The sequence below is a fragment of the Syngnathus acus genome, chromosome 15 (assembly GCF_901709675.1).
Source record: "Syngnathus acus chromosome 15, fSynAcu1.2, whole genome shotgun sequence".
Lineage (NCBI taxonomy): Eukaryota > Metazoa > Chordata > Actinopteri > Syngnathiformes > Syngnathidae > Syngnathus > Syngnathus acus.
Genome location: NC_051100.1, coordinates 4940615 through 4968219, shown reverse-complemented (window position 1 = coordinate 4968219; position 27605 = coordinate 4940615). Strand labels below are relative to the sequence as shown.

The 27605-nt window shown below is 44.0% G+C and overlaps 1 protein-coding gene across 1 annotated transcript in view; it reads right to left on the bottom strand.

Moving 5' to 3' along the window:
* The window catches only part of LOC119134446 (glutamate receptor ionotropic, delta-1-like), a 132235-nt gene that overhangs the window by 27528 nt on the left and 77102 nt on the right, over positions 1–27605 (bottom strand). Inside the window, exons 3-5 of the mRNA XM_037271120.1 lie at positions 25876–26160; positions 17941–18146; positions 470–523 (exon numbers count right to left, since the gene is read on the bottom strand). Of these exons, the coding sequence (XP_037127015.1) occupies positions 470–523; positions 17941–18146; positions 25876–26160 (545 nt within the window). The remainder of the gene's footprint in view (positions 1–469; positions 524–17940; positions 18147–25875; positions 26161–27605) is intronic.

The following is a 27605-nucleotide window of genomic DNA, read 5'->3' as shown; positions in this document are numbered from 1 at the left end:
CTAAAATTTTCCTCCTCATTAATCATTGAGCACAGATTCCAATGACATCTTTCTGTACTCTTGGATGTGACGTTTCAGCAAGATAAATGGACGCCAATTTGAGTCTGTGAGTGTGTGTGTGTGTGTTATTGTGGACAGCCAGCTTCCTACTGGGAACTGAAATGGTAATTCTCTGACAGGTCAACTGGGAGCAAGCCTTTTATACGCTTCCATCCATTTGCTTTTCAGTATAATTGGAATCCTGGTAAACTTACATCGGGACTTCAAAAAAAAAAAAAAACACAGAGTCTGCGTTCACGAAAAGCGCACTTGACTGTTGAGCTACGTCCGCTTTAGAGGAACATTTACCTTGATGTGCGTTGAGAGCATCCTGATATCAAGAGTTAAAATAAAAAGCCGTTGTGCAATATCAAGTAAAGGTCTGGTTGTGCAAAGCCTGCAACAAAAGGGTACCCGTGTTGGGACTCACCTCGTTGGCATAGACCCAGTGACTGTCCTTGGACGCCAGGTTGGTCTCCACAGCCTGCGCAGATAAAGCAAAAGAGATGGCAGGGGGTTAAAAGAGGGGTGCAATTGGCGGAGGTCTTTCAATGTCAGTCAAGCCTCGGGAAGCCTGGCAGCTTCGTTTGTAACTACCTGGAATACAGAGAAGGGCTGACCCGGCGACAGCGATTAGCATTAGCATGTTGGCTCGTGATTTGGATCCAACAAAGGGGGGTAAAACTACTCACGCTGACGAGTTAAGGCGACCAACCTCAGGTAAAAATATCCCAATTGACCTTTCAAAGGGTTACGGTGTAAATCAGAATGCTTTCCTGCGTATTACTTTTGTACCTGAGCTTCAACATTGTCTTGAGAACGGGCTTCACGTGGGCACATTAATCACCCGGTTGGATCAATGGGTGTCATTCAATTGAGATTACGTAGATATCTTTCCGTACGTTAGGACGGGGATGTTTCAGCATGATAAATGTGTGTTGCTGGGTGCCTTGGAAAGCGAGAACCTTTGAAACCGTTGAAACCTTGGATGCGGCGTTGGCTTATGCAAAACAAATCGACCCCACCTACGTAAGACGAACGCGAAAAAGCAAACCGATGCAGCAACGCTTTATGTCCATCATCGCCACCACGTACGACTCGTCGATAAAAGCCAATATGAATCAAAGCGCCGGCGGCTACTAATCTTATCTCGGAACGTCAGAACAGTCACGCTTAGATTTTAATGCCGCTCTCATTTCCAGATTTCATCAAACCCGACGCCGTTCGTCGGAGTCTAGAAGCAATATTTGCCTCCATGCTTCAGGCGTGACATCTCGGGGGTTTAATTGCGCACAACCTCTTTGAAATTCAAATGGGGAAATATCGCCGCGTGACTCGCAAGACGTGTTGCTCATCCTGTTGAGCGACGTATTTACAGAGGTTGAGATGGCGCGAAGAAGAACCACGCGCAACTTTCGGGCGAGCCATAACAGGGCCGGAGGTCATCTTAAGACTGAAGGTTGCGTCACTGGCAGTAAAAAAGAGGAGGAAGAAATGTGGCAACTGAAAGCCGTAAGACCACTTTTGTCGTAGTAGTAGATGAGAAAAAAACAAAACACAAGGGGGAAGGGGTGAGTTGGCCGATGTGTGGGCGTTCGGGCTAATGAGTATTGTTCTCGGCAAAGCCTCTTTGAAAGAAACCTCGTGAATACGTAGCTAGCTCAATATTCCCGTTTTCAGAAAATAAAACATACACGGCCGTTTGTCACTGAGGTTAGGATGCGAGTTACCCCAAAAAAATAATACCACACACACTTGCGTGATTACGACTGCACGCAAAATCTTTGTTGCCCTGACCTATTGAGCGATAATTCAAGACGCATTAAAGGTGATTAATCAGAAATGATGAACCCGAGAAAGGTGACAGAGTGCATGGATTGATATCAATACACGGTACATCAGCGGTCTGGCCGGATATTTGGAAGATTTGCTAGCGATAGCCACGGGGATCAAGAGTATTTTATTCATCATACCTTGTTCTCGAATTACTTTATCGACAAGATGCAGCATAGTAAGGGTAAATTCCGGTGTAGCCTGAATCCAACCCAACAATAGCATTAGCATACATAATCCATCTCCAGCTTTGTAATGATACAAGGCTATCTGGCAACAAGAAGACGTGTAGCGGATGATGATGATCAACTAGCTTACTCATTAAGATTCCAAACAAGCGACACTCTGAAGACAAAAGGCATCAGGATACAATTCTTCCACGTTATAATGTGCCTAATCAGCCTTTTCCTAATCGAATTTGGAGCCAAGCGCGGCGTCTTTCCAGCTCCCATCGTTCCAACGTATCGCACGGCCATCTTTGGAAATCCACTCAGGAGCTTAAACGCTGTCAACAAGTTGGGATGAGTCGTTTGAGGCTTTGCGAGGCGTAGAGAACGGTAAAAGATGATGCAAGCGTGAAACTAAGGAGAGCAAAGCGAGACGGGGAAGAGCCCGGATTGACAGCTGAGGAATCTTTCATGCAGCTGATACCGACATCTCCAGTCGCCGAACCAAACCCCCCGGGCGTGTTCCTATGTGGCTGTCGTAGCGCAAAAGTCGGGACTAGGGAAACGCCAACTCCAATTTAAAAGTGAGGCAGGCCGAGAAGGGATTGCGAGAAGGTGCAACGGCGTATGTGGAAACAGGTGGTGGTGTTGGGGGGGTTGGGATGCGCTCCAGACGGCTGCGTTTCTTCAGCGGGAAAAACATTCGCGGCAAATACCCTCAGACGTTCACTTTGAATGCCGAGGGGGAAACGGAATATCATAGCAAGAAGCTGTGCAAAGCACTCTTAAACGAGGAACACACAAGGACTTTATTTCGAACATCTTTACCGACTTTTGACAAATCACACACAAGGTTCTCATTTCAAGATAAAAATGTCTACTGTGCTAAACTCTCGAGGCGTGTTGAACGTTCTTTCTTTGAATAACAATAACCTAATCAATGACCTGTGAATGTATTACTTATTAGCATAACAATTAGCGCCGGTCATATGTCGGTCATACTACTACTACGTGATGGCGGGGAATTAGAAACCATGCACTTGAACAAATGTGTTCTCACCTTTAGTCAAGGCCACACGTTGTCTCATCTCCTTAATGAAGGTGATACCAAATGAGTATCGCATTAAAAACAAATCATGACTCCCATCTGCCATTGTGCTAATGTTGCTAGCTTCGCTCTGCATTTTGCCAGCTTTGTGGCGAAAGCTGCTAGCCTCCCAAGGAATATCGTTAGCTTCCCGCTGACATGCCGCGGTGTTAAAGGCGAAGGTATCATGGCATCTTGTTGGCTTTCCACGAGTGTCCCATGGTGCTAAAGCTGCTAGCCTTCATAGCCATGTTGTTAGCTTCCCCACAGGTGTGTAATGGTGGTTAGATTGCTCAATTTTCTGGGTAGCTTGCGTGTTAAATTTCAAACAATAATCGATTTACACGAGATTATCAGATCCTCATCATTAGAAGATGATTCCATTGATATATATAATTCACATTTCCTGTGTTAAATATAAAGTGAAAGTCATGACTGTTACTGTTTTCTTCTCCCTTTGTTCCGTTAATAATATCATTTAAAATTTGAGCGCTGCGAGTGTTTGCAAAAAGATTTAAACATCTCACACAGCGAGGCACCGTAACAGGATGAATTTGCATTTCTGAGCGATTCCCTTGAGGAGGCGCTGAGCACAATTTCCACACTTTCACCTGGGGGAAATTTAGCTTGTGAATCTTTGATGATCAACTTCAATTGCTGAGCTGATGGATAGTAATGAATCGGGGTAATTAACAGAAACAGAAGAGAACCTGGTGAGTGGAGCAAAAGTCATTTATTTTAACATAGGACTAAACGTTTTTTTCAATAGTTTAAACAGTATTTGTTTTTAATTAACTGAAGAAAAGACATGAAAGCCATGAACCAGAAATGTTTGCAAAGGAACGGATTAAATGTTCCAACTGCAATAAAAGTACATTAAAAAAAACACACACTACTGTGTTCATTATATATATATATATTTTTTTTTTTTGGAGGGAGTGTCTCAACCTGCCCTAAAATTAACCCAGTAGGAGACTGCCATTAAAACAAAGTTTGTCAATGTAATATATCAGGACGTGTCTGGCTGCTAGTAAGGCGAGCCGGTGGTCAAAAGAATGCTATTTAAACGGTTCTGAATAATGCACGTCGCCATTACCCGGTGCCAGTCGAGTGACTTCAGGTGAGAAAAGCCTGTGAAAGCACTTTGTACACTTCCTATCTTTTAATGAAGCACACAACGTTGCTCTCACACGCCAGAAACACGAGAGAGTGTAGACACGTTTTCTTTGGGAAACATAAATATGTAAAAAGTCACAGCGTGCGTCGCATTCAAAAAGCTACCAATTCCTTTTGAAATGAATGTCTGGGAAATCTAAAATGTACGGGGCGACCTCTTGGCCTTGTTTTGCTGATACGTCAAAACGCGACTGCTCCATTTGCGGGGGGCCGCCAGAAATAGACCGCGGCGTCTTTGATATGCCGCCGTGCGTGCGACGGGCCGACGCATTAGCATCACATTAGACTTAGAGCGGCTTCTCAATCAACCAAATGTCACGCCCCGACATGACAAACATGGCTGATGAGGCCCCGTCGTCGCCCGGCGTCTATCATGCGTGATCGACGAAGAAGGCCCGATGGGTCGGATCTGACTGACAGTCTGCAGAACGCTGCGCATTTTGTCTTCAGAGGGGACAGACTGTACAGATGCGCTCCGTTACCGCTAGTTTGGTTTTTCATGCGTCTTAGCAAGGCTTTGGGAAGTAAAGGGCGCGAGATGATGAGCTTCCTGACTCATCTTTTTCAATTTCCTCATTTGCCGTTTTACCGCAGTGCCGTTGTGATTACCGACAATCGTTTGAAGGAGCACAAAAAGGTTGCGAGATGACATTATAACACTTTGTAGATGTGTGGAGAAGGCTGTCATGTTCCACATCAAATAACCTGCATTTATTTGAAAAAAGGTTGGCTTGGAGACAGCTGAGCTTGAGGGAAATACAATATATATAAACGCTGCGGGCGTCTTGTGTTGACAGGAAAAACTTGCCCGTTCTGGAAAATGCCACCTTGTAGCTCAGTCGCTGTCGTCATAGTAAGCAAGTTGTTTCTCATTGCAAAAACGTTTGTAATTTATTGTGGAAAATGTCGCGGGCAGAGGCGATGATTAGCTCTGTGCATTAAGGACAGCAGTTCCAGGTTGGTGACATTCCAGACGTAACCTTGGAGCAAGAGCACGGAGAATCGACCATTCCGCTAATGGAAGGGTTATTAAGCCTCAGGGGTAATTTTCCATGGAACTGTACCATCGCCCGCGGGGCGAAAGGTGGCAATCAGCTACGTGGTCTTAATGTTTTTGTTGTACTTTGGAAACTTAAAACGATCCGTAAGATCTTATGGGACAGAGTCCTTCAAAAAGTGTTGGGGTGATTTGGAAAAGGCCAAGGTGAATCAATAGGCAGGAAGAAAATATACTCTATCTTCACCGTCCATAATATTAGGTACACCTGCATCACATGTGAGCCAATATTGAGAAAAATGTTGCCGTAGTGCACGACCTTGTCTATCCTCCATCTTGATGAAAAGTTCATCAATGCAGCCTCGGTTCATCCCAAAGCGACATCAATTCTTTTCAATCTCCATTGGCGAGTTTTTGAGATGGGACCCAATTTGAATATGAGCCGCAGTCAGATCACGATCAAAGGTTAATCAATTCGCCCTTGGGTCAAACCGCAGCAACACACCGTATCAAAACCCCACACTTACGATAAATTTATTCATTACGCTTTGAGGATGTCACGAAAAATGATCCACACCATGATCACAAGTTAATCAATTCGTCCTTTGCTGGTATCAAAGCTTCACGCCAAACGCACGAGCGTTTCCCTTCTACTTTTTTTTTGGGGCCAACCAAAAATCAGGCCGATGCTGATTTCGATATATCGGCAGAATAAAAAGGATGATAACCGACTAAAAGGGTTGTTGCTAAAACAAACAGGAGGTGGGGGGGGGGGGGCGTCAGATGAGCGTGGACGTCACCAGACACGCACAAGACATGTTTTCACTGCAGACCAGGAGAGGTGCCAGCGTGTGGAGTGGGAGTGTAAAGCCTTTGACGCGCGGTCCAAACAGCTCAGATAAACACGCCGTCTGCAGGGAAAGTGACAAAGAGCAGCATTCGCTTCCATTGGCTCATACGCATTGTGCCGATAAGTGGCACGTATGATGCTTCTTGAAACTCAGCCTCAGCCAGACGTGATGCGGCAATAAACAACCGTGCACTTTTTGCTGACAATAAATTAGTCAAATAAAGAAAGCACTCGTGTTTTCTTGGCAGACCATTTGGGGCTGGCATCAAACATGCTAAGACGTTTTCACACAATGGTGATTTATGCCTTTGCGGACGAGAAGGAAGGAGGGAGGGAATCTAATTTGCGAGCGTGCTCTGCTTGCAGCAAGTAAGGCTTACACTTATTTTTTATTTTTTTATATAGCCGGCGCCCAGTTTTCAATACACCTGAGGAGCTCTAAAAATGTAATCTGTCTCTTTAGGATCAATATGGCCGACGGAATAGCTTTGGCACACGCCGCTCGCTAGTTAATAGGCCACAGCGGTTTTGCGAAGGAGACAGACGATTCCATAACCTCGTACTCACAGCGGCCGGCGCTGGACTACACGCTTCTAATCAAGTCCAAATCAAAATGGAGAGCGGGTTGAGTTTGTATAAGCAAAGTTTTTGTGCAGCTTAACACAAGCCTAATACCCCGCTAATCTCCGGCAAAGGACCGTCCGTGCATTTAGGACTGCGGGAATAGAAAGATAAGCTCGGCCAGGCAAGGGGGAGGAGACGAGCTCCCGAGAGCGAAGATGGCGGCGGCGTGATCAAAGCCTATATTTTGAAATCACTTACTTCTCCATTAGTTTGATTAATGGGTCCAGTCTCCCAGTCAGACGCAGGCAAAGGGCTTGAAAGATGATGCAATTACTGCTTTTTGAATAGCAGACTGAAAAGGCCCGTTTTCAAAAAAAGGAGGTTCTACCGGGGGATTCTGCGAGGCGACCCGGACAGCTGACGACCGCGTCGTCATCCATCCAACACCCCCTCATCACGGCAGCACCACCTACTGCTAGGCAGCCCACCGTAATCCTTCTCCTCCGACACCCTCCTCAAGGAATCCCATCAGGCTTGGCGGCATGCTTGAATGGAAGTAGATCATCCTGTGATGAATTTTCATCCACACGCTTTGACTTTCCTCTCAGAGCTTCCTTATGGGCTCCCGCCGGGTGATTTACTAAGTACACCGCTACAAACTAATGATATTGTAACAGTGGTAGTTTTGCTTTAATTGGCATTGTCAACGAGGAATTAATTTATAACGGTAGCTCCAAAACAATATTTTCCCCCCTTTGGAAAAGAACGACTTAATCCAATTTAAAACAGTTCGTTGGGCTACGATGGGCTTTGTTCAAAATACACAAAGGATAAAGAATTACAGCAAACTCATCATCCGCTTGTCACGCTCTGGACAAAAATGACTCAAGTTTTCTAGTGGGCGGGGGAAATATGCAAATGAGCCTGTGCTCACCCCGCCCTCTGTTCTTCACAGCCAATCGGTTTCCGGAACGAGTCTGAAGCGCCATAAAGACAAGATGAAATGGTGTTTTTGGTCAATGTGAGGGCGCTATCATGGAAATGAAATGATAATATTCATGACTTATTCCTATAATTTGTCAGAACTATGCAGATAACAAAAGATATGCATCGTTTTTAATCGACTAATGCGTGCAATTGAATCCCAGAGACCCAACTATGCATATGCAAGCAATTCAAAAGTCAACATACTTGATGAATCACCTCCACGTTTTTGTACAACTTCAGTTTGTAGTTTGGTTGGCTTTGGACCAAATCTTCTCCAGTTGATTATCAGTGCGGCTTTAGCTGAATTGCACTGCATCTTACTGGGGGCAGTTTCTAACATTGCAGTTCCTATCAGTCGTGTAGTTCTACACCACTTCAGATCAGACCTTTAGCCTGGACAGGAGTCCAAATCAACTTTCCCAGCAATAGGAGGCAAGTCATAATAACCGGCACTCTGCTATTATGAGCTTCTGCAGAAGTGGCAAGAGACCACAGGGGACATGAGCACTCTATAATCTCTTAGATTGAAGTATACCGATGGCCGCACTGCACACTGCCGAGAGAATGAATAAAAAAGCCAACCAAGTCGGTCGAAGGAGTAGAATGCTGATTTGGTTTGTGTTGAAGGTCTTACGTGTCACAAATCTCCACAAAAGCAACAAGAAATGTGTTTGGGAAACCAAAAGGGCAGCAAAACATTTCACTCTCGTTGCCCCGTACTTGAAATGCCAAACAATGTTTGTGTTTTTTTTTTTTTTTTTTTTTTTTAACTCGCAGGCTTTTGTAGCTGTGATTACAGTATGCGCCCTGTCGGGGGTTGTCCAAATTTCGACTGTACTGAGGCAGTGAATGTCTCTTTTACGACCGGCGTGGCAGCCGGCAGCCCTTTCAACTCTATCTTTTTATCATCTGCTTGCCCTGAGTTGGACGTAGAAGCACACGGATCTCAAATGTCTCGCTATTGTTGGCCCACATGCACAGACTGCTACTACTGTATATTTGTATTTTTTAGCATCCAATGGATTGCCACTAGGACATTTTAGACACAGTCTAAGTAGGGTCACATGGTTGCAAGAGAGTCCACATAGTAAAATATTTTTGTACTAACTGGATCATTAGGATTACATCGAGGCAGAACATCAGGAAAGTAGTGAGTATGTACCCTTGCTCCTTTTGTAACCTTAAAACATGCTTGCTGGGCCAAATGAACACTTCAAATTGTATGTCGAGGTGCAATTGTGTGGGAGTGCTTTTGTAAAGTGGGATGCGGCCCATCACTCAAGGCCATCCCGTACACAATGCTCTGCTAAGGGCAAACAAACATTTATATGACATGATCATGAATCTCCTGAACAGTGGCTTCGCTGCTGAATCTGAAAATCGTGTGTAGTACAGGCAGCAAAGTGCCCTAGTCAACCTTTATCGCATCTTTGAGTGTCGGTGGTTTTGTTGTTTTAGCAATTAGCATTTAGCATTTGTCATGAGGAAGATCATCATGTCATCCTCACAGACAAGAGGTTTTAGGTTCAAAGCTCATCTCAACCCTTCCTGTGTGTAATTTTGCATCTTCTCTTCATATGGCTGACTCCAAAGTGTCACAAAAAACAACTTGCCTTTGAGGCAGAAGTCTCCAACGCAAGTCGGTGTTGGTGTAATTGCCCGGCAGAAAATGATGAGAAAGCACGTCCGACTGAGCTCGTTAACAAATTAGCATTTACGCTGATTCTCACCGAGAGTGCACTTTGGGGGTTTACCGTAAAAAGGAAGTGAGAGATTTTCTTTTTCGCGCTGCACACGCAAAACAAAGCCACTAATGGCATTCCAAAGGCACAATTGGCAGCCCCTCAGTGTTCCCGCGTTCCTCTCAAAATGACACTTTTCTGTGCTAAAGTGTCGTTAGCGGATGAATAGTCTAACTGAATAATTTGGGCCAAACGCCACCGTGACTACAGCGAGGTAAGCGTCTCTGCTCCCCCTCCCTAACGGAAGGATAAAGCGAGGATTTGTGCCCTTTGGCAAAACATGGGGGAGTGTTTTTTTTTCGCGCATGAATCACCGTTGAAACTGAGCCATTAAAGAGCAGTTAGCTTGAAGCTAAATAAGAGCGGTGACGCTAAATAAGAAAAGCGCTGGCGTGATAATGATGGCTTGGTTTGAGAAGGAGAACTCAAAATTAAAATGGACGAGTAGCTTTCTGTGAGTCCAGTCAACGTAATCCATGTTTCAAAGGTCTTATCATGTAGCAATGGACAAGACGATTTTATGAATATGGATGTGCGCACGACAAATAATTAATGGCACTGGCATACTAACAAAAGGGGGAAAACATCATACCTGCAACATTTATATGCTCCCCGCTGGGACTGCGCTGCATTTTAATTGAACGTTTTATCAACAGCATTCTTTTGCATTGCGGTTTAGGCAACATTAGAAAAGATAAACACTTTAGTATTTGTTTTCCAAGTGGCTGGCTTTGCAATTACCCCTCGTAACTCTCTTTATATTTTTCACCGGCATGGGAAAAGAGGGGAAACGCGTTCAGGGACTGCATTGTGGCTTTGGTATAATTGCATGTCATGTGATGCTGCAGGGAGACAAATATGGGCTGCGCTGCAGCTGTAAAATCTTGCGAAAGGAACTCTTTTAGGATGTTCTAATTTTGCAAGCACCAACACAAACGGCTAGTCAACGGACAAGAAAAAAAAACCCTGAAAGAATAGCAAAAAAGAAAGAAAAAAAAAAGAAAGAAACAAATAACAAATATACAAAGTGTATAACCAAAGAACAAGCACTAAGGTAAAATGCTTAAATCCACAGAGGACGAACAATATTGTGTAAGTGAGGACTTACTTCTCGGTCTGGGGGGTACAGAACAGTCTTAATAAACATAGTTGATTGACTGACAATTAAGTATAGAGTGCCTACAGAATTGTGGGGAACACATCGGGGCCACGTAGTAGAGGTTGATGGGCTCCAGCTCACTAACAACATCACGGCTGCATAAATAAAAATGCTTAAAGGCTTCACTCAGAGCTGAGTATTGTTATTATCAAAACCATCAATCTGATCACCGCCTGTTATCAAGGTTTTTTTTTTTTTTTCCATACACTGTCCAGAATTGGAGAGAACCGTCTGCTTAATGAGCCGCATGAATGAAATTAACTCTTCTACTTTGAGAGCGCAGGATAGGAAACAATGCAAAACAAAAACAGTCACCTCTGTGTTATGAGCCTAATGAGAGAGAGTCTTTACCGGTGTACTGCTGCTGCTCGCAATTCTCATCTTGTTATTCCGCTAATGTGAACACAAACACTGTCACCACAGTGTTAAACCACAAGCGCGATTTACAGAAAACCAAATTATTTATGAAAAGCTCTTTAACTTCAAGGCCGTTATTCACTGTAGCGCAGGCAAGCGGCATTCATCAAGTTAAAAGCCTTGCCCACTTTTAATAGCGGTCTTTGGGTACAAAACTGTCTCTGGATTATTCTGCCCTCCCGCAGACTGCGAAAAGGCATTTGCTTGTACTTAGATGTCGGCTATTAGATTCGACGTAGCTAGCCTTACCTTGGATTGATTCATCATACAAAGCAATTACAATGTTCTCAGATTCTCCACGCTCTGTGAGAATAGCACTCTTGGTGGCACACACTGGATGAATGAAATTGAAATGAGAAAGTAAAAGCCATCAGGAAAAGTAAAATGTGCTTCAAAAGTCCAACTAAAACAGCATTGGCAAATTCATCTTAAGCTGCCGGACAGTGAGTCGGTGTCTTTTGGGGCTATTTTGTTATTATTTTTGCAGTGGGCCGGTTGAAATCAAAATATCGGGGCTGATTCTTTTATGCCAGTCCAGGAGTGTGAAAACTTTTCTACTCAAGGGCCTCATTTGATTTTTATGCCAAGTCATTTGTAGATGATATATACGTATATATGTTTTTTTTTTGTAGTCATAAAAAAGTCTTATAAGGATAAGGTTATACTTTTCCAAGATAAGTCAGACACCACTATGAAAGTAAAGTCATCATTGAGTGAGATATTCAAATTTGTTTAATTTTTAGTCGGGCACCTCTTTTGTCCTCTGAGCCCAGTTTGAGAACCACTCTACTAAGCTATGGCGCTGCTCACTGTTTTTTTGTTTCATGCTACTAAAAAGAGAAAGCGGACAAAGCTGCTGTTCGGAGTGCACTCATTTATGATGTCACCATGTACTCTTGTATGTTTCAAAAGCTTAGAGACGCACCGACGCAAGCTAACCAACGCGGGGGGAATATCACAGAGAGGCTAAAGAGAAACGGAGACAATGACAAAAGCGGGCCGAGGTTAACGAAGAGTAAAGACAAGGGCAGGAAGATAGGAGAGAGAGAAAGAGGGAGCCATTAGGACGCTGGGAAAAAAAAACAGACGAAATGTCCTGTAAAGGGGACAGAAGGGGAAAGAGAAACAATGAGCGGGGGGGGGCAAAGAGGATGAGAAGTAGGACAATGATAGATCATCTTCTGGCAGCCTCAATTTGTCATGCTGTTATTGGGAGGGAAATGGAATTGGGGTGCGGCGGGGAGAGCGCCGGGGTCCAGAGGTGGCGGCGTCAAGGCAGGAGGGAGCAACGGGAGCCAGACGCTCGGACAGATAAACTCGACTCACCTCTCCACCTCTTGGCCGCACGCGCCGCCGCGACGGTCTGATGAAGTCCCGCCAACAGTGGGCCATCATATTTACAAGGGCGGCTCGGAGGGTTACTTTAAAAATGGTGTCCCGTAGTTTGATCTATAAGATGTATCATTTTAGAGTTTTTGACTCCTACAACCAGCTCCCATTTCTAACAAACTGGCTTCATATCAAATCGTAGTGGCCAAAGACTTGTGTGGGGATTACAATTTAATAATATGACCTCCGATACGGTGTCAAAACGACAAACTATTTGCGTTGGCCTTATGTCTTCTCGGCCAATTAGGTGAGGCGGACGCGGCGACTTTGAGCATTTAATTAATGACTTCACAAGCTCCCGTCAAGAAGATGCAACGGGAGAAGCGCACTGTGCGGGCGCCGCTGCACAAACAGCTGCCCTGCTGAGATAAAAAATAAAGGCCAAGTCTGGTCGGAAGAGAAACACGGGTGCGACGCCTTGCAAGATAGCACAAACTAATTTGTCTTCCTGCTTTGCAGTCAGTTAATTGTGTAATTGTTCCACTTTTAACAGCAAAACATTTTATGGTGGATGAGTTTATGAAGCCACCGTAGTTGATTACGTTTATTAAGTCACATTCACGGTGGACGAAATGATTTATCTTGGTCTCATTTGTTTGATACCACAGAAAAACAGTTTTTTTGGGTTGCTATCTTTTGTGCCATAATATTAAACTTATTCACGATTTCTTGATAATATTTAGTTCATTTTAATCGGTAACTCAAACTAAAATATACAATCCATATTCAGATTCAATCTGAAATAAGATGGAGGACGGCAAGTGACTGCGGCCTCTGCCAGGTTCATGAGTCACGCCGCCTTTGTCCTGCTTGGTCGCAGCTAAGACGGCAAGAAGAAAAGTAGCTGAGGTGCCAACGAACCTGTGAAGCGCACCAGGCTATTTTCAGCTTGCAAAAAAAGCGCGGCGTCAGATAAAAGCCGAGGACGTTTGGTGTTTTTGACGCCACGGGATTGACAGAAAATTCCAACGGCGTCAAGACAGCAGGAAATGAAGCCGGTCTGGGCTTGAAGTATTAGCTGTAGCTGCAGGAAGGAAAAAAAAAAAAGCTTGCTCGATCTCCACCGTGCTTTGATAACATCTCGATGCATCAGATAGTAAGGAGTAATAATAAGTGCATTGAGGCACGACACAAGACAAATCGGAGTCTTTTGTCCCGGGAGTGTGTGGCTCAGGTCGTGTCGCAAAGTGAACTGGCTCACACTGTCCATTTTTCCACATTAGCGCTTTCCACCTGCTCAGTGACTAACAGGTAGCTGCTGTTGAAAGCCGGGGGTGGTACCTATTGTGTAACTGACGAGTGTCGCCAGTTTCTTTGTTGTGACGACACGATTTGCTTTGTGTGTGCCTAGCGTTCTTTTATAACGTACATATAATATATCGGTCAGGGGCAGCAAATTCCCCGAACACGAGAAAGCCATCATGCCTGTCGTCTTGTTTGCTGAATAATAATAATACGCGCTGCTCTTTCAAGATATATCTGCAAGCGGCCGTGACACTGACAAGAAAGACTGCTTGAAATCTAAACAGAAATCGGAGAAAACCTATTAAATTCAAGGCCCAAGGCTGTTGATGTTTTCAGGCACAAGCTGCGACTCAAGGTGGATTTGAAATTCAGTTACGGCTTCTAAAAATTCCTGTGCTTTGCTAGGCTATATATCACCCGCGCGCTAGCCAGCTTACTTAACCTCATGCGACTCTTACATTACACGCACATATTTGTAGCTAACAGGACAGACTTATTGGACACACGCTGAATTTATTTTAATATGTGGGGGCAAGTAGTACTGTAGCGCCTGCTAAAAAGGAGTTTACAATCAGTACAGTCTAATATTTTCTTAGTGATTGCACGTCTCAATCCCTTTAAGAGAAATACGGCTGGGACGATGGCGGGCCCAGTTGGCCAAGATGGCCCATAAAGTCACATATTGAGAAACGAGCGGCAGCCGCGGTGCTCAATAAAAAGGTCGACGTAAAACAGCAGCAGCCTGCTCGCGGACGGCCGGAAGCTGGCCGTCCAACGGGACACAACATTAGGTACACCTGTAAGGCCGTCCGAAATAAAACTAGGTTTTACTCATGTGCTTAAATATTTGATATGATAGTAAACGCCGGAAGGTTCTGTATTCCCTCACGCGAGCGTACGAGGCATGGATTTTTCTTTGATTGACATTTAAAATGCACAAAGATGACACACAACAATGCATGTGGCCTTTTACAGAGTGCGGGAAATGATTTTCACGCCAGCTTTTACTGCCGACATTGAGAAAACAGAGCTTGTAACTGTCACGGTATACACATAATTAACTTTGAAACTACTGAGTGTAAAAGTATCATTGGTATTTTTTACGGCGGCTTTCACACTTCTGGCGAGGTGATGGGGGTGAGAGCCGTCAAATATCCTTAATTGGATCTTTGTGACAATGACAGAAGTTGAGTCGCTCACGCTCAAATTCTGCTTAGCCTTTTCATCCTTCAGCACAAATTTGTCTCCATAATAATCAATTAAAAAAATGGTACTTAAAGAACAACATAAACAAATACAACCTTAAAATATATATTGTTTTATTTTTGTACAGCGAACCTCTCCATCACGGCTTTCGGATTTGGGCATGATTATTAATTCATTTGTAGGATGGATCAATTTGTTAGTCTTGGGGGGGTCGGGTTTGTACAATATTTTTGTTTTTATCCATTGCTTTCGCTCTCGCTCATAATATGCTCACATTTGTTTGTATTATTACATTTTTATTAAGTGTGATTAAAGACCTTACATTTACATAAGTGCTACAAATGCTATAAAATATGCATAGGGAATATTTAAATAGGGCATTTGAATATCAAGAGTTTCACAGTATATTTGAATCCACAAGGGTGCAACAAAAACAATCATTTTTGCTTCTTTTTTTTTTTTTTTATTTATTTCCAACCTGTAACAGCTATAAACAGCTGGAAGGAGCTCACTTGCATGCTAAACGGGGAGTGACTTTGGTATCTCATAAAACCTGTCATGTTGTTTTTTTTCACCTACAGTAAGTGATAAGTGGTTTTACAAACGCCGGCTAATACCAGCCAAGGACACGGAAACATGGTCGGAGAGCTTTAAAATGCCACTTTGCCACCCCCGGGAGAGGCTGGCGTGACTCGGCAGAGAGGTCGCCTTGCATGAGGGGTGCAGAGGCGTCAGGTGTCAAGGAGCCAGGCCAGACTGAGCTGACACCAGATGCCACCCCCCCTCATGGGCGATGTGAGAGGAAAGGCAATGTGGCAAGTGTCTGGCTGGCTGGCTACAACACACAGACACACACACACACGAGGCGAGGTGTCTGCGCATCCAAACACGAGAGACGACATGAGCGTCGTGAGGACAAAAGGGCGGGGAAGGAGAGACATGGAAAAATGATGTCATGCTAATCAGGGTTCAAATTGTAAAGGTCTGGACAAACGTCTGCTCAGGGAAAAACATGGCTTTCTTAAGCCTGATGCATTGTGGGACACAGACGAGTCACCTTGACGAGGATTAGGTGCCTATAAGCAATGAATGAAAATTGAAGAGTCAAACAAGAGCTCATCGCTACCCAACAACTGTGAAAAAAATGATAGTCCGCTGAAATAAGGTGCTTCCTGTTCACAATATTCTGCTTTAGTCAAATTTAGCTAACAAGTGTATTGTCATCTAGTGGTCGATCGTGGCATTACCCCCCGAAAAACAGGGGTTGCAACAAAATGACATGACATTTGATAGACAGGCAAACTCGACTGTTTTTATCAATCATTTGAAAAAGTCACTTTTGCCTAATATGTCCCCTTTAAAGTTGTCATCTGTAATTAATTTTAGATAAAGAGCTATCAGCAACTTCCTGTGCCCAAGGCATCAACATCATTGGCATTCCTCGTTGAAATATTCGCACACGTGATCGCCTTGCCGACTCGTCTCAGGTGAGCTCTCTGACAGCAGGTATTAATGAAGCTCAGATGGATTATCAAAGCTGCCGGCACGTCCGACCATTCAACTTATTCACGGAAGCGTCCGGGAGCCGGCGCCTGAACGTGACGCGGGGACTTATTACCCGAGACGCATCGCATGAATTCTAAGTGGGAAGAGAAAGAGTGTAAAGGGGCAGATTAAGCAAAACTTTGGGCAAGAAAGAAAAGAACAAAGTGGGGGGCTCGAGGGCTCCGAGTCAAAAACGAAACGTGTGTAGTGCAAGCAAAACCCAAAGACGGGACATTAATAAAAGGACGTGTGCTCACACGCTGAGTGATGTCTTTGTAAGTGCTTGGCTTCCATATTCATGAAGCCGGATTGACGAGTCAGCATTTTTGACACACTGATAGGTCGGACCCAAGAAAAAAAACTACAAACATGGCTGACTTTGGCGTTTGTTGCCAAAAATCCACGTTTACAATTGGATTATTTTTTTGTGTGAATGCCCTTGTGTGATATTTTCTTGGATATAAGCTTTGTTCGGGGATGAGATGGATTCAATCAAAATGTCACATTGGCGGGAGACGCGCATCTTGCACGCCTATGACGCACGTATGCTAATACGGCTGTTTGGGTTCCAACATATATTGCAATATTGCCGCACCTCTGACAGGTTTTGTCAGACGGAATCCGAGCGGGGCACCTGAGATGAAAATGTAAAATAAATGAGTTTCAAATGCAATAAAAAAACATATGCGGACAGATGTCCACACATGACTGTGTGTGTGTGTGTGTGTGTGTGTGTGTGATCACAGTCCCCTTCTGCAGCTGCAAATTGAGCAGGTAACGCTACATTGAGGGAATACATGAGTACCTTGACTTATGCGTTTAATTCGTACGGCAACCAAGCGAGGAACTCTAATTACATGTGTGTCAAATCAGTTTTCCTCACTGAAATAATTTGAAATTTCATTATTCCGTTCCAGCTCACCAAACTCCCCAGTATTTGTTGTTTGTTTGTTTGTTTTCACAGCACACAAGGCTAGCACAGTGATTACAAACTAACCAAGTAGGGACATTGTATCATTATTTGCCAGTAACAAAAGTTGAGGTTTTGGATTGAAAAGCATTCCTGACTAATATTTTCCTCCAGGGGCCCAAAATGGATTTTATGCTAATTCCCTCAAGCCTGACAGCTTCCAAACGTTGCCAGTCAACAGCCTGCGCAGCAGACACTTTGGAATGCAAACGTATGCACGGAGCAGCCAAAGACAAATGAATCGAAAAGAGAAAGTCGCTGGCTTAATGAAGCTCGACTTTGCGGGTAGTTACGCTCGTCTCACCGGTGCGAAACCACAGAGCGACAGTTGGGCTTGGAGTTTCGAGGATTTGGATTTGGATTGGATGCGCAATAGTCAACTCTATAATTTGTATTAAAAGAAAGAATAGAAACTTAAAAATATGAAAAGACTGCTAGAAATAAATATATAATAAAATGCATGCTCGATATGATTTAAGTCACGAAAATTTTCTGGAAATAGAATTTTCTCGGACAGGCAGAACTCTCTCCCCTGTTGTTGTATTGGCACATCGAAAGACATCCTACCTGGTGGATGAACACCTGCGCTCCTCGAGGGCTCATGAGCAGCACGGCCCGCCGCAAAGTGTCCCGGTAGCGGTTGAGTTCCTCAGTGCGCAGCGTGCTGAAGAGATCGTTGAAGACCCGGCTGATGTTGCGGTCCACCCTCTGCAGGGACACATCCAGACCCAGTCGAGAGGCCTGGTCCATGAAGGTCTGTAAGCCGCGGATATCTGACGGAGAGAGAAGGAATTATTTTTTTTGGTCCACCGATTTACCCGACGTCAGCACTGCACTGACTTTGCAGTTATGAAAACTTGCAGAATAGCGAGCTACATAGTAAACATTTAATGTGACCCATAAGCCTCCGTCTACATTTTTACAAGGTTCCTCCATCCATCTCGCCAAGTCTTGCTACTTGTACTCATTAAATGTCATTTATTCTCATTTTCAAAAGTGAATCAATATCATAGTAGAGAAAGCGTAATTGTGATCTCAAAGGTCGGCAGATAAATCCTCGCCGCCGCACTCGGTGGAGACGGCGTCCCGGCGGTGATGCGTTTAAAATTTCGGCGAGAAATGTCATTTTCAACGGCTTCTCTTTGATCGCATTTTTTTTTTTTTTTTAATTATAGTTCACTGTGCCTCTTCAAACATCAGAAGATGAAGCTTTAAAGCAAACAAAATTAAAATGAAATGTAAGCTGTGCATAATGAATCACGCCAATGGACATGTTTGCACACTCGAGCGTATTTTGAGGAGTGGCTCAAAGAATCCCGGGCACTTTCACTTATTTCACTCTCAAAACCAAAGTGTGACAGCATACAACAAGTGTCCTTGTCTTTGTGTTTCCTCCAATTAGCGGCAGATGAGACTTCAGATGCTTGCAGTGATCATCAAGTCCTCCAAGGAGTATACTGCATTAATAATTGATTTTTGTTCAATTAAACTGGGCTTCATTACATTCTTTACAACCCTTGCTACGAAAACTTGTTGAGAAGAAATATGATGCGATCTGTTAGGAGCATTTATGGGCTAAAAGAGACACGTTATTGACGATTTAATACGGGTTATACGGATCTTAATCAAGGGTTCACGCCATGCTCTAAAAAATAATTAAGACACACTTAATATCCATTATATAATGACATATATTATACATATATATTTATTTTTTTATATTTATGCATGCATTGGAATTCCAGAAGCTGTGCCAAGTCCTGCCTCGTAGCGTTTTAGTGACGGCAGCATTCAACAGGCACACAAATATGCCCACACAAATATGATCACCGAAAAATCAATAACATCATTAAACAGCGGGAGTGCGCCAGCGCTAATTGAGTTGATGTTTAGCCGCTCAGGACGAGGTACGCAAATGATCTTCAAATGACTTTTTTGACCCGGTGCCGAAGCGACATAATGGTGCGTCATTGCCGCCACGCTGCCTGCACCGGAGGCCAAACTCCAACAAAGCGCAGTGTCTTTGTAGATAGGCGGCGACGCTTCCTTTTGCTGTACTGCAAATGATATTCGAGGCGGCGTTAATAATAACGGCCGTTGCTGGATAAAATGGTTCAATGTGCGGAAGAAAACACAAAATTAAATCATTTGTCAACACGGAAGCAGTGCCGAGCTCTCGAAATTGAAGTGGCCACACTTGACGGCGCTACTTTAAATTGAACAGACATTAACTTTTTTTGACAGAGTACAAATATGATCTGTAATCGATACGCAATTCCGTCTGGCCCTGACAAGGTGACGTAAATTAATAGATTTTGGTGGCAAAACGATTTATCAAGGGAATGCAAAGTGATAAGCACAACGAGGTTCCCGTTTTCAGTTCAAAGTCAAAATGCTGGAACGCTGGCACAGCGTCACGTTAAATGCGACATGACGGATTAGCGCTCGGCCGACATTGTTTTCCTCAATGGGGATATTTTACAAGTGCTCCTTCAGTGTTATTACCTCCCCCAAGCACAAAAGCAGGGAGGGACTGCTTTTATGAGTGCACGTATTTAGTTTACAGTATTTCAGTCTCCATAAACGTGGTAGTTAGTGTGTAAATAGGCCATGAAGGCAAGCAAAAATTGTGGAGTCCATTTTTTTTTTAAAATCAAGTTTCCAAGAAATACTGCTTGCGTTTCGATTGATGTGTGTTTGTGACATCTGGTGACCCAGCTGCAACGTTTCAAGGCTCTCTTTATACATTCAAAAGCAAAGCAGAGCTAATTTACTCATGTGGACGTTTTCCAGCCCACATGTGGACGGACGTGAGCGTGAATAGATCAAACGGACAGCAATGTTGTGGATGTCAGTATTCTACTTTGGACTTTTTATGACTCAGATTGTCTTCAGATGGTTGATTCTAAATCTAAATCTGGATTAATAATTGATCTGGATAGATAAATGAATTTCCTCCCGGGATCAATAAAGTATCTCTCTCTCTCTGAACATGTGACCTCACTGTAAAAAAAAAAAAACCACCAAATAATCTTGTATTTTGTTTTCCAACAGCCAGAGTGAGGGATCGATTCCAGGTCTGAATTGATGTCTCTATGCCTGTCCTGTGATTGACAAATTGCAGTCAGGCATGAAATTATTCCCCATCCAGAGGTGGGGCTTGTGCAACATTCAAGGCAGGTCAATCTGAGCTGTCGAGCATGCTGGTCCTGGGTCAGGAGATTAAACGGCTAGCAAAGCAAACTGTTCTATTTTCTCATAAAACACTTGCAGATCAAGTCCTCAGAGGACTGCCCTTTTTTTTCTTTCTCCCTTGGAAGCAACTTTGCCGATCTAGGCATCTTAACTGAACCGGTGAAGTGAATATCGTCGTAATCCAGTCGAGCCAAGAGCACGGCAGGTGATGCGCTGTCTAACACCCAACTCTCTCATCTTTGGCTTTAAAAGGCAGATTTGGCTTTTTTTACGCTGAGATTTCTTTTTTTTTTATCAGTGTGCAGCGGCGAGAAGAGCGTGAAGCCTCCTTAACATGTTTCTCGGCGTTTTTCTGACTGGAGCCGAAGCGCTGGCGGGGGCTCCCCTCTCGGAGAGCAACGGCGCAAGCGGCATATCGCGATGAAAGGGCTCAGAGGTTTTTACCGAGCTGTCAAGCTGCGTCGCAATCCGAGCGGAAAAGCCGGAGACGTGGCCACGCTATAAGCTCGTGTTTACTCGACGCTGAGATGAGCCTGTTTAAATGATCATACATGGACACCCTTAGCGCAATAACGCTACTTTTGTCTTAAAACGCAATTTTGAATTTTGGTTTGGGTTTTCACCAGGCCACTGCAAACTTTTTTTTTTTTCTAGAGGTGGACGATCTGATATGCTTGTAAACCAGCCTGTGTATAGCCCAAGAGTAATTGAGCTGGAGTGCACGAGCATGGCTGCACATTTGCCTGCAGAATTTTCTGCTAGAAAGAAAGACTCATTGTTACATTCATCTTTTTTTTCTCCCCCCCGGTTAATGAATATGCATTGCATACATTTTATACATCTTAAAGAATATTTTAAAATATTATAGAAGTGAATATGTAATATTTGCAGAAAGAAGTGAATTAGACATCTTTTGTGTCACTGCAGATTCAATAAACCGAATCTACCAATTGGTAAATAAAAAATAAAAAGAAGAGAACAAATGTTTTTTTTCAAGCTTTTCAAAAAAGTTTCAAATGCTGTTTGCCTATTTTGTTCCTCTTAGAAAACAAACTTCACTGACAAAGGTAATGAATCAATACAACAATAATAATAATAAAATAAAAAAAGAAAACGATTTACGTCTCATCTTTTTGGATTTTGGATGAAAGTCACACCCAAGCGATTGCCGTTATTATGTTTCCTTAACGATCCGTGGCAATCTTATTTACGTGAGAATAACTCTGACGAGTCATACCGTTTTGCACCAATGAGGAAAAGGTCACTCGTACCTTCCCGTCGCGTCACAAAACGTTAGTCGGCAGAGTTATGGACTTCACCACTCGACTGAGGGCTTAATTGAGACAGAGTCGAGCGCCTTGTTTTGTTTTCCGCGACACGTCACCCGCTGCGAGCATCGCCGCCATTCAGGCGCGCTGCGGGGGACTTCCATTGCAGTTTGCATGAATGCCTCTGCTCGACGAGAGTGAGCAACTCCACCCTCGACGCCGCTTAATCAAGATCACGTCTAATCCCCGCCTAATTCTCTACTGTGCTAACATGACTAAGCACTAAAGCAAGTGGAGAGGCAAGGAGAACACCTAATCGCAAGGAAAACACTAACTCCTTCCTTAAGCGGGTAATCGGACACGTTTTATTTTCAGTCACTTCTGATTTAAATTATCCGTGGAGCGGAATATGAGTGTAAATTGTGAGGGGCTGGCTACTACTCCAGGGTGTACTCCACCTCGGCTCCAGCTCAACTGCCCTTATTAGGACAAGCACTCGAGAAAATGAGCGGACTGATATTTTTCTTGATGGTTCTGGAAAGTTATTTTTTGACAGTTCTTCAACAAATCAATAGTGCTGACTCGGGCGCTTTTTGATAAACAAAAACATGCAAGAATATATAATTAGATAGGGTTGTTTATTTCTTGGCAGAAGTTTGTCAGATGAGCTCATATTTGAGCAAATTGGAGTGCCAACATTTGCTAATTAGTGGTAAAAATCAAACGCTGAAAGGCTTCCTGAAAATGTCCTACCTGACAGCCAAGTTTATTACTTTGGAGGAATTACCAAAAAATGATTACAAGTCATCCAGCTGGGAAGCAAATTTAGCAACAATTTAATGGAGTCATCTGTTTGGAGGAATTCACCTGAAGACTGCTTGATTAAAGATTAGACAGACAGATGGACGATAGTTATAGTACAGACTGTAGATGGTGAAAGGTGAATTCCAGTTGACGTCAATAGACGTCAATGGCACTGAACGAGTCAAGCTTGTGAGCTGACGCCATTTAACACGAGTTGCAATCAAATTTGGGTCGTCATTAAAAGAAGGGTACATTCACCTCTGCTTTAATTTTGTGTGCTTTCCTTGCAAGAAGGCGCTAAGGAGGGGGGGGGGGGGATCCATTTAGCCTGCGTTCGTGCAGAGCTGATTTTCTCCCACTCCCACATTACCAAATTATGTATGAAAATTTACAATGACAAAGTGAACTAGAGGCAAAGCGGTGAAAGTGCTTTATGAGCCTTTTTTTCCCCCTCCTAACTGATATATTACGGGAGATTGGAATGAATGAGCTTTACAGATTCATTACATTGAGCATCATTCTGCTCCCACAGGCGGGCGGGGGACTAATAAAACAGCCCATCATCTAAGGCCCTCCACTGAAAGCCTCAAACAATTATGATCATAACTGACCACACACATGCTAACAAAGCCCAAACAATATCCTTATTGTGCTCACAAGTAGGATAAAAGTACATATTTAATTGTGTTTATTGAATTCCACGCAGCTCTCCATTTGCATTCATCGCTCTGTCACACAAATTGTGTTTGCTCATGAATAGCGAAAAGCGGTGCTTGTCATTCGGCATCCTCCAGGAAGGTGCTTTGGGTGGTCTGTTTGTCGCCGTGTTAATTCCAAGCGTCAGATAAAAACTAAATTGAAATAATCGATCCCATCTTTTTGCACTTAGTCACACTAGATGGAGACGCTTGGTGCGCAACGGGGGGGCTCTGGCGCTCACTGATAAGCGCACAACTTTCACACCTTTTGGAGAAAAATGCATCATAGCAGACGACTGACTGAATCCACTGGAGGGGAGAATCATTCCTATTAGAAGTTAGTTTGCAGTTTGTCTCGGGATTCGACATTATCGGTGGCCCGGAACAAATTTGAAAAATTAGTTTGTTCAAACAATCAAACGGGGATTAATTGGATAAGCGACAGCCGATTAAATGATTTAATTTTGGTCCATTTGAAGCTTGCTTCACCTGAAGAAATGAGTTTACACTCAGTTAAAACTTCCAGGTTGTGCTAAATTGATTGATTGATAAATTATTCACATCAAAGTTCAAATATTTGGTGTGACGGATTACTTCCACTTTTTTCTTTCTTTCCAAGTCCATCAAATGTCTCTTTTGTTTTCCCAGACTCCAATCTCATGTGGAAATGAAGTCAAGCCACAAAAATAGTCTGCAGAGTGCGGGCTGAGCTCTCCGATGTTCACCCAAGTTATCTTCACGTCTTGGACTTACTTTCTGGCAAGCAAGCGCTTGCCCGCGAGGAGATTGCGCATTCTGTGTAAATTGAAGAGAAACAACAAAAAACATGATCTTGACCTCCTTTCCTCTCCATTCGTATTTTCCCGCAGGCGCTTGCGGTTTGGCCTCGGTAATCGCACTGCAAGGGCAGCGAGCTCTGTGGCCACGCTGCCTGCTCGCCGCCGAGGATCCCAATTTGATGTGAAAAAAGCTAATTAAATGAGCCTAGTTTGTTTGTCGATCAATACTTGGAGTCTACAAAGCATTATGATCGCCTTCACTTTTTTATGCCTAGGGTTAGCTTGCGATTTAATGAAGGTATTTCCATCGCCCGGATTCATTATACGCCACATCATCTGTGGGTTCCCGTACACCGAAACAATAAAAAGATGAAGCTCATTAGCGCCGGTGATGGTACGCCTCCAAACCCGCAATGACTTGCAAAGCGGCGTCGGCGCCGTGCGCGTGCTTGCCAATCAAAAAGTTCACGGGCGGCCATTAGCCTTTTTGCCAACGAAAGGTTGGGTCCGTAGAGCCGCCGTAATGAGAGCGGGGAAACTCCAATGTAGCGCGTTTGAAAATACATAAGACACTATGGGGACGCACTTGTCGTTCATGGTGCCACAGATGATCCAATTAGGCTCTGATTTGTCTCTTCGTCTAGCTGTTGCTAACCGCCGCCGATGCTATCCTGTTGTTGTTGTTTAACGGCGCCGCCCAACAAGCCAGATGGTTTGTTTCCCAAATACATCTGGGAAAGAGACTGCACAAAGTGTAGCGCGCCGAAGCTCGGAACTTTAAGAACTAACTTACTAGGCGACCGTCTTGTTAGCCAGATTCATTGCTGATACGGTTTTTGGAATGACCTTCTTGGTGATATTGTATCCTGTGCCATCTCAAGATTGAACCGGTTCTCTTGTATTCAATGATGTGACTGCCGACAAAAGCGGCAGGATGACTTCTGAAGCGGGAATATCATTCACTGATTCAGTGGGCCAAATGAACCCATTCGTGAGCCCTCCACAGTGGAGATGGACAATGACCCGAAGCATAATGGCCGAGTCGATCACCTGACAAGAATCCAACCGAGTATGCGAGACAAAAAGTGACGGGGAAAAGCCAGAGGCAACGACAAGCAGAACCAGACTGCAGTGTTGGCTTGGCAGAATACTGCGACTGGTCATGTCAACAGTTCCATACATGATTGCTAATTTGTCATTATTTTGGGCTCCTTAAAGGAAAGATGTATATACATACAAAATGTTGGCATTCCAAAACGGTTCACAAGCACTACAGTCAGTGATGGAGTCTCCACGGCCTTTGTCTCCCTGCAACAAGTCTCGAGAGCTAGTTTTGAAGTACTTTAAGTGAATGAGACGCTTTCCATATCAAGCATGAATAAAATATCAATCAAATCCACTCTCACCGTATCACGGCCGAGCACTATATGCCTCAGAACAAAGGTGGCTTTTTCCCGCGGTGGCTCTGATGTGGGTTCTCAGTCTAGTAAAAGAGGATTCTATCTCCTCAAAGGATGTTCAAAGGCCACGGTCTTACATGATTTATACAAACGTCTCGTTTCCACTGAGTAAGTGTTACATTGTAAAGTTTCATGGTCAACATTTGCGCAGGGTTGAGGGGTCGTGGTTTGTATTCAATTCATCGCTGGCCCAATTGGCGTCAGCAATATGTCATTCCAAAAGTCAAGCCATACAAAATAGCCGGAAGAAACATGGCTTTGGGGTATGGCCAATTCAAATGGACAAACCGAATCTTACCGTAGTCGCTCTCGTAGAAAACGATGAACTTCTGCCAGTACAGCTCGGAGACGAGCGTAAGCAGGACGTCACTGATGCGGACGGGCGGCCGGGCGGCCAAAGTGTAGCTCTCGTCGTCCGGGCTGGGGTTGAACTGGCAGGCAGTGCGCGGGACGCCGTCGCTGTTCCTCTGGATGAACAGGTGCGGGATGTGCATGGCATCCGTCAAGGACTGCAGGGCGCTGGCGGCGGCGCAGCCCGTGGAGGTGACCAACGCCAGGATCCCCTGGTTCATCAACTCGCATGCTGAACGGGAAAACAAATCAAAACAGATTCGATTCATCAGCGCATGGGAGCAAAAACCAAATGAGTACGAGAAATAGGTGACTGAAATTGTTCTCAAGGCCTGTTTTGTTTTTCCCTGCCTTCGTTGCGATAATACAGAAAATATTCGTCAAAGAGGCGGTTATGAGTCAAACAAGATTTAACCATGGGAATCGGATAAAATGACTATGAGAACAAGGCTCAGAGAACAGACACCCTTTTGGTAAAGCCGCCAATTGAAAAAATCATTTTGATTCAATATGCAACAAAGTTTTTTCATCAGGATGGGAGACAGGTCTTTGTGTGTCCCGCTGAGGATTATGGCTGAGTCGCTGCATTTGATCACACGAAACAAGGAGGAAGTTTCTGCTGATGTCGGGACGTCATGTCAAGCGGCAAGGAGCGGCTCATAAAAGAGGGCAGACGGCTCATATTAACAAATAGGGAAGAAGCTCCAGCCTGGGCACTGCCATCTTGGAGTTTTGACTGACATGCTAAGATGTATGCTAATGAGCCGAGATTAAAACCGCAGACGCGTGTTTTGGGTGTCTGAGTAGCTTTTCTTTACATATACAACTCGGACTTTTTATCCTCTTAGAGTGGATCAAGACGTCTGCCGGGAAAGGCGCCAAAATATCTTTGAAAGATGAAAATGTCCTCCTCAGCATTATTAATATGTCAGTTTCCGATCAAAAATGTCTCTGGCTTGGGGTTAATAAGGTATTACTGTGAAGGGCATGTTTGTCACTTAGGATTTATTGAATTGTTTGACCCTACGTCAGAAGCTTGAGAGGTTGATAAAATAGTTGTGTGACCAAATAAAAACATCCCAAAAGTGTTCAAATGCACCAAATGAATATTTCATGCAGAACCGACGGACGGAATTCCGCAGTTCCCAAGATTCTACGAGCGCTCCGACAAATCGGCTCGCTACTCTGCTAATTAATTGATTAGCTGAGGCAAGGGAATGCAGTCAAATGCCAATCAATATTTCTATCAAGGATACGCTTAAATGTTGAAGGTTGAGCATATACCTAGCCCGATTTAACCTCATCATGCAGTCCAACAACAAATCCATCAGCATTTTCTCCTTGAGGAGCCGGAAAAAGCCATTTTCTGTAGAGATGCACTTGATTGCAATCCAAGGCAAAATGTCTGACACTCAAATGACAGAACAAAGGTGGGGAACGTATTGTCAAGCAACCTTCCGATGCCATACTGCCCAAATATGTCGTCTGCTTGAATAACGGAGCGGTTTAACTGAACAATTGGCAGAACCAAAGGCCCAATGCAGAAAAAGGAAAATTATCCCAGTTGAAGTGGCTAAGAAAAGTTGCGAGGCACATACAACTCTATTAAGTCAATCCCAAAAACGAGGGCCGCTAAATAACATAGCGAGGGCGAATTTCGGATTGACGGGCTAGTGG